At 60.4% G+C, this 6,840-nt stretch overlaps 1 protein-coding gene across 1 annotated transcript in view; it reads right to left on the bottom strand.

Annotated features, from left to right (window-relative positions):
• Positions 1–2,926: 2,926 nt before the first annotated feature.
• The window catches only part of Hhipl1 (HHIP like 1), a 32,047-nt gene continuing 28,133 nt past the window's right edge, over positions 2,927–6,840 (bottom strand). Inside the window, exon 12 of the mRNA XM_023719640.1 lies at positions 2,927–5,696. Within this exon, the coding sequence (XP_023575408.1) occupies positions 5,119–5,696 (578 nt within the window). The 3' untranslated portion in view covers positions 2,927–5,118. The remainder of the gene's footprint in view (positions 5,697–6,840) is intronic.

Below are 6,840 nucleotides of genomic sequence, written 5' to 3'. Positions count from 1 at the left end.
CGCAACCCAGCACCGCCCCCGCCCGCTCGGCTCCGCCCCCGCCAGCTCGACCCCTCCCCGGCCGCGGTCCCCGCCAACCACGTGTCCGCCTCCGGCTCCTGAGCTCAGGACCCTCCCCCTCTCTGCCCCGCCCCATACAAGCTCCGCCCAAACCCTCCATCCGGCCCCGCCCATATTGGGCAGTATCCACCAATCACAACTTTGATTCTGCCTAAGGCCCCGCCCATCCCCGCCCCCTCTGACTCAAGCTCCGCCCTGATACCAGCCCCGCCCAGAACGCGTTGTCCCTGGCAACTCTGATTCTCCCCCCCCATCCCATGCTGCTTGTTGGCTCCGCCCCTTTGGCGCCTCTAAATAACGGCGAAACCCCGCGCGCGCGGTACTACGCTCCTTCCTTTCTGCTCTCCCGGCCACCAGATTCCCAGGTCACGCCGGCTGTTCCCAGACTTCTCCCAGGAACCCTCGGCACCCAAAGCTTTCCTAGTGGGGTCCTGCTGCTCCTCCCTTGCCGGGCTGTCCACACAGAGGAGCCACAGACGGGTGACGAGGACCCTGCAGGATGGGAGGCCTGGAATTGAGGATGAAGGCTCGCCCGGGCGCCGCCGGAGCCTCCCCAACCCAGGGCAGCTCTGGTCCAAGGTGTGGACCCAGGCCCGGAGGGGGGAAGATGAGGTAAAACCTAGGTAGCGAGGGCCGTCGCCAAGGAAAGCGACACGTGTGCCTGGAGAGGCCAGAGGGTCACTTCGAAACAGCTAACACTCCTTTCCCCGGTGCAAGCTGCCTCTTCACCGCTATGACAGAAGAGGCCAACTCTGGGATTTTGGGTCCGCGATTTCTTTCCAGGGGAGCACTCAGGGACAGCTGTGGATCCTGCACAGGGACCTGGACCGTGGGGGACTCGGGTTTGCCATGGCGCCCCCGTGTGGCGCGAGAGCAGCCGCAGGCGCGCGCCTGAGACAGGCTGGTGAGGTCGCAGAGTCCCTAGGGCTTGGAGCAATGTACAGGAAGGTGCAGGGCATAGACTTCCTGCATGATCTCAGCGGCGGTAGGGTGATCAGCTAGAAAGCCTGACGTGGTCACGGCTAGTACCAGTTCCTCAGGCCGTGTGAAGGCTCTTTGTCTCTCTAGGCCACTAGGGGCAGGGGCAGGGCCAGGTCCTGAACAGCTCTAGCTAGGCACAGGCTGAGGCCCACAGGATGCAGGCAAGAGCAACATCCGGGTAAGTGCCCAGCGTGAGTCTGTCCAGCCAGGGTGAAGCAGAGGGGTCAGCGTTAATATTCGCAAGAGCAGAAGGCGTGACCATGGCTCACCCCAGCATTGTTGTCCAGAGCAGCCTCTGTCCCCGACAAGGGCGAGTCCCCGACGTCACAGCCACTCTGTCCTATTATCCTCTCATTTGATGTTCCCCCATGAGATGCTATCAGCGGGCGGACACAAGCTTGAGGCTCTTGTCCTGGACAGGCAGCACCTCCAGCCGCCAGCAGAGGGCGCTGCCCAGAGGCACCGGGCCTACCCCATGCCCTGCGGTCCAGCAAGGCAGCGCCTGGCCACATGTGCCCCCCACATCAGGCCTTGAACCGCGGCCAGCCCAAGTCGGGATGTTGTCTGTGTATAAAATACCAGATTTCATAAATTTAATACCTAGAAAAGTAAAAAATTAAAATATTGATCATTAAAATAAATTTTAATATGTTGGGTTAAATACAGTTAAAATCATTTCACCTGTGTCTTGTTACTTTTTAACATGCTACTGGAAACATTTGCACTGCTCAAGTGGCAAACGTTAAGCCCCTGTGAGTTAAACACTGTGAGTCTCTTGGGAACCCAGAAGGACGGTGGAGGAGCCCTGTGGAGGAGGAGGCCCACGCACTGCAGGACAGATCTCAAATACATTCCCCTGGGGCTGGGAAAGAGGGATGCTGCTGTTGGGCTGCTCAGGGCGTGCAGCTGGTGCCCCATAAAAGCTGGCTCTCCACGTGACTCGCCTGTCCCCACTCTGTCTTGCACAGGTGGCAGCTGCCACAGTGAATGCCACCAGCCGGGTGCAGTGCTTGCTGTCCAGGAAGCACCTGAAACAGGAACAGCACTGTTGCCATGCCTTGACATTTTCTGTCCAGCAACACTGTGGGGCCAACTGAGAGGGCAAGTGACTGGCCCAAGGTCACGCCCCACGTGGTCAGGACTGAAACCTGGGCTCCAGCCTTGAACCTTCAGCAATCCCCCAGCCACACATCTGTAAGTATGTCCCTTGGGCAGCTGGAGGATGCCCGCTGCTCATGGCTGTCAGAGCTGCTAGGGCAAAAGAACTTGCCTACTGTCAGAGGAAAGGGGTGGCCACCTGGGCTGCGACCCAGGGGACACAGATAAAGGAACAAGGGGCCCCAGAATGTTGCTTCTATAGCTGGAGCCAGGATGAGTCCTGCACGTGAGGCCCCTGCAGCTAAGCTGTCCAGTTGTGGGGACCCCTCCCCCACCCAAATGCTGATCGACAGCAAACTGGAGGAGAGGGGCAGGGTCACCCACAGGCTCCACCTGGGGACTTGGAGCTCAGGTTCCCAAGGACAGCAGCTGAGGCTCCAGAGTAGGCTTCCCAGATGCAAATGTGAATGCTGGCTGTGTGACACCTGGCTCGGGACAACCATCCTGGGCCTCTGCTTCCACATCTGTAAGGTAGAGGTGGTGACTCTGTCCCCTCCTTCTGAAATGTCAAGCTGCAGCCGAGTCTCTTTGAGCCTGAAAGGTAGTCAGGAAATAGGGGGAAAGTGGGGCACAGTGGCACGCCCCTGTAATCCCAGCACTCAGGAGGCTGAGGCAAGAGGATCACTCCCACCTTGGGCTACATAGTGAGTTCAAGGCCAGCTTTGTCTCAAAAACAAAGTGACAACAACAACAACAAAAAGCAACATGGCAGCAGGATTTTTTTAAAAAGCAACATGGAACGGAAGAAGGGAGGGGAAGCACCCTGCCAGGAAGGCGCACTGTCCAGAGGGCAGGAGGCTGTCTTGTTGCCCAGAGCTCTCTAGGGACAGCTGCTGGGGCTAGCAAGTGGGGTCACTGTGCTGACCTGGCCTCCAGAACCACCCCCCACTCCTGAGGGCCCTGCTGGCTCCAGCATGTCCTTGCCTCCTAAAAGATGCCATGCAAGCAGCCCCAGGTGCCGGGAGGCCCACGGGTCATGCTCTGCTCCCCCAAGCTGACAGCTGCTCTAGGTGGGGCTCCGGGCTGGTGCAGCAGCCCTGGGCTAGTGGAAAGCATGCTCCAGAGCAGATTCAGCTCCAGCTCGGCCTTGGCTTCCTCCTCCTGTGCTGGGAAATTGACCTCTGCTTCCCCCACTGCAATTCCTGAGGACTGATGAGCCCCACACTCGGTCCACACTCAATGACAGTGCTAATGGTGACCTCCATGTGCAATGCTAGGGGACAGATGAGCCACAGGGGCTGGGTCCCACCAACCAGGCATGCACCAGGCAGATGACCAGAGATCCCCAGTTCAATGAGATGGGCCCAAAAACAGAAGGGAGGAGGTAGAGTTCATCAATGAAAAAACGGTTTGTGGGACACTTGACCCCTCCCACAGCTGGCAGGGCACCCTGTGTCGATGACGCCACCTTGGAAAAGGACTTTGTCACTCCCAACCTCAAGGGGTCCTGCAGCAATCAGTGCCCTCATTTAGTGGCCGGCCCAGAATCCCTGCACTGCACTGCTCCCTTGGGTCACCCCAGGGCACTTACTGCACTCCCTGATCGGTGCTGCAGGAGGATGCCTGGCCCTGGGGCAGGGGACACGGTTCACCTGCCACCAGCCTCCTGCTAGCAGCTGTACAGCTTTCTCCCATGCCCTGATCTTTGTCCTTTCATTTCTGTAACAGCTCAGTCATTGACAGCCAGGAACTCCCAGCCTCCAAATTTGATCGAGGACAACCCCTAAGCTTTCTTGTACTAGGCCTGCACCAGGCTCACTGCCCTGGGACCAGTTCTACCCAGAACTCCTTGCAGGCAGAGCCTCCTCCTGCAGGTGACTGTCACCGCCTGTTGCACGGGACCTGTGTGCTCACCTACCTACCCAGACCCTGATGTCCTTGAGTCCCCGTGGCCTGGCTCAGGGCCTGGGCTGAAGACCTCACAAGCAAGAAAACTTTTGCCAGCAAGAAAAATGGAGCTACAGGCCAAGTCACCTTCTCCCCCACCCCTCTCCTTGCACCCCAGGCCAGCTGGGCAGAGAAGAGACTGGAGGGGGTGGGGGACAGTCACATCTGCGGCACAACACTGGTGAGTGTCACTGTCTCACTGGCCCCAGAGCCTGGTGGTCCCTAAGTGGAGCTGGCAGTATTAGCATCCCTGGGACTCCAGAGTAGGGGTGGGGATGGAGGTGACAGAGGTGGCCCAGGGGTGCCAACACAGCCCAGAAGGTGGTGAGGCCCCCATGCCCATGGGTGCTAGCAAGGCTGCTGGAAGCTCTGCCCCAACCAGGGCTGTCACACAGGCTCAGCATGACATTGAGGTCCAGGGAACCAGGAGACATTGCTGGTGGGTGGCCCCAGAGACCTCCTGCTGTCCAGCCAGCTGTCCCCTGCTGGGCGCTGGCTTCCTCTTGGGTAGCCTGGCCTTCTGGTGGGCAGCCACAGCCACCAGGTAACCTGGCTTCTCTCAGCTCCAGGTGCCCTCCTGCTCTCGCCAGCTCCCAGGACTGTGTTCCCATGTCTGGCTGCACAGCCAGTGGGGCACCTTCCACTCCTGTCCAGGGCGGGGCAGGCCGGGCCCCTCTTCCAATCTGCCAACTGTGTCTCTGTTCTCCACCAGGGGCCATGTCTGCCCCTGAAGGGTGGCTGCCCAGTGTCCTTGGGGTCCAGGGCCAGACTGCACTCCTGCTGCTTCCAGGTCACTGGAAGGTAGAAAGAGGCCCCCCTGCCCCAGCGCAGGCACTGGCAGGGTCTGCGGCGGGCTCGCGGGGTGGGGCCCCAGGAGGCATGCGCCCCTCACCTGGATGCAGCAGCACAGCACACAGTGGCCACCTCTTAGGCGCACCCATGCCGGCCTCTGCCTTCGGATTCAGCGCAGCGCCAGGCGCACAGGGCGGAAGAGCTCGAGAGGGGCAGCCCCTCCGCACAGCAGCGCTTTGCTTACAAGTCTGGGTCTCGATGGCTGCACACAACTCCCGCGTCCTCCTCGTGCCCGCAGTTGTGCGAGCCCACGCCGGCATGTGTGCACTGCAGCAGGGTGCGCTCAGAGCCTGTGCAGCGCACGTCGTCCAGCAGGATGGGTAGTGCGCGGCCCTCGCCGAACTCGGCGCGCTTGGCTGCACGCACAACTTGGGTAAAGCCCAGCTGGCGGCACACGACAGCCGCGGCCTTGCTGTCCCAGGCATCGTCACACACAGTACCCCAGCGGCCACCCGTGAACACCTCCACGCGGCCGCGGCCGGGGCTCAGCCCCACGGGCCGCACCAAGCGCACTGCGCCGTCTGAGGGCCTTGGGCCTGCTGTGCTTGGCCGTCCACGCCGTCGCCCACTGCCCCTCCGGCCTCCTGGCCTCCGGGTGGGATGGGTTGGCTGTCCGGTGGGGTGGCTTGGCCGCGGGGTGGGGCGGTTCGGCCGTGGGGTGGGCACAGGTGCAGGAGCCGTGGGGCGGCTGCGGCGAGGTGCTTTGGTGGGCGTGCGCACCGTGGGGCTCAGGGTGCTCCCCGGAGTCCAGATGAACTCTGCATAGAGGATGTGCAAGTGGGCAGGAGTACCCCAGTTGCCCGTGCAGCTTGTCTCCCCATCCCTGCAGCCCGCAGTCTATGAGGAAGGCAGACTAGAGAGAAAGATGTTCTCCATCTGCCCTCTAGTGTGGCTCTTAGAGCAGCATGGGGCCTTCTCTGGTCACACCAGGCTTTAGGACACCCGCCTGGCGCTGGTCCATGCAACGAACAGTCCTGGAAGCCACTTAGATACTGGGTCACCCATCCCTGGCCCTGCTCCTGGGGTCCCCAGGATGTGGAGGAGAGGGCCACATTCTGTCCAAAAGCTTCTAAGAGCAAAGGGCCCTCTCTCCATTCATTTATGGGTTAGTCACTTCCTACAGAGGGTCACGGGGGCAGCAGCCAAAGTCCTTCTGAGTCCCTCCCCATTTGAAAGCCACTGGGATGTCCTGAGAAATACCTCTCGGAACAAGGCCAAGAGCAGGCTGGGTCCAGGCACAGTGCCATGGAGGGTTCCACGCCACCTACAGGGCCTTGCCTGTGCCCCTGCAGATGCTGCTGCTCCTTTACCCAGACTTCCCGACCTGCTCTAACCCAGCCCCTGCCCTGCCCCACAGCACCCCTTCCTTCCTCTTCTCTCCAGGCTGCAGAAACCCTTGCTGCCTGGGCTGGAGCCCCGAAGGGGCTGCAGCACTAAATCACTTCTCAGTCTGGTCCAGCCTGGATGGGGCCGGGCTGACCTCTCCCTGTGGCTCAGTTCCAGCACAGAGTGGGTCACAGACACAAGTGCCAGGCGCTGCTTAAGGAGTGAATGGAGAACCCACCAAGCCCACAGCCAACTGCAGCCAGCAGTGCCCTCTGAAATGTCGCCTCCCCTTTCCTGCCCTGTCCTTCTGCCCAGGTACCCACCTCCCCCAGCCCAGTGACCTGTGGATGCACTGAGCCCATGAAAACAGGTCCTGATGCCCACACAGTAGCTCTTAAAATTGTAAACTATTTTCAATATTGTCAAATTGTCAATATTTTCAAGCTGGACAATTACATGTAACAACCTGAGAAGGCAAAGACCATAGCCATCTTGCTCAGGGTCAGTGTCCCCAGTGTGTGCAAGGCATGTGGTGGGGGGGATGGATGGAAGGGCAGGTGGGCAGATGGACGGATG

Source organism: Octodon degus, unplaced genomic scaffold (genome assembly GCF_000260255.1).
Source record: "Octodon degus isolate 3935 unplaced genomic scaffold, OctDeg1.0 scaffold00070, whole genome shotgun sequence".
NCBI classification, from domain to species: Eukaryota; Metazoa; Chordata; class Mammalia; order Rodentia; family Octodontidae; genus Octodon; species Octodon degus.
The sequence above is the reverse complement of the archived record's forward strand: the minus strand, read 5'-3'. Positions and strand labels throughout refer to the sequence as shown.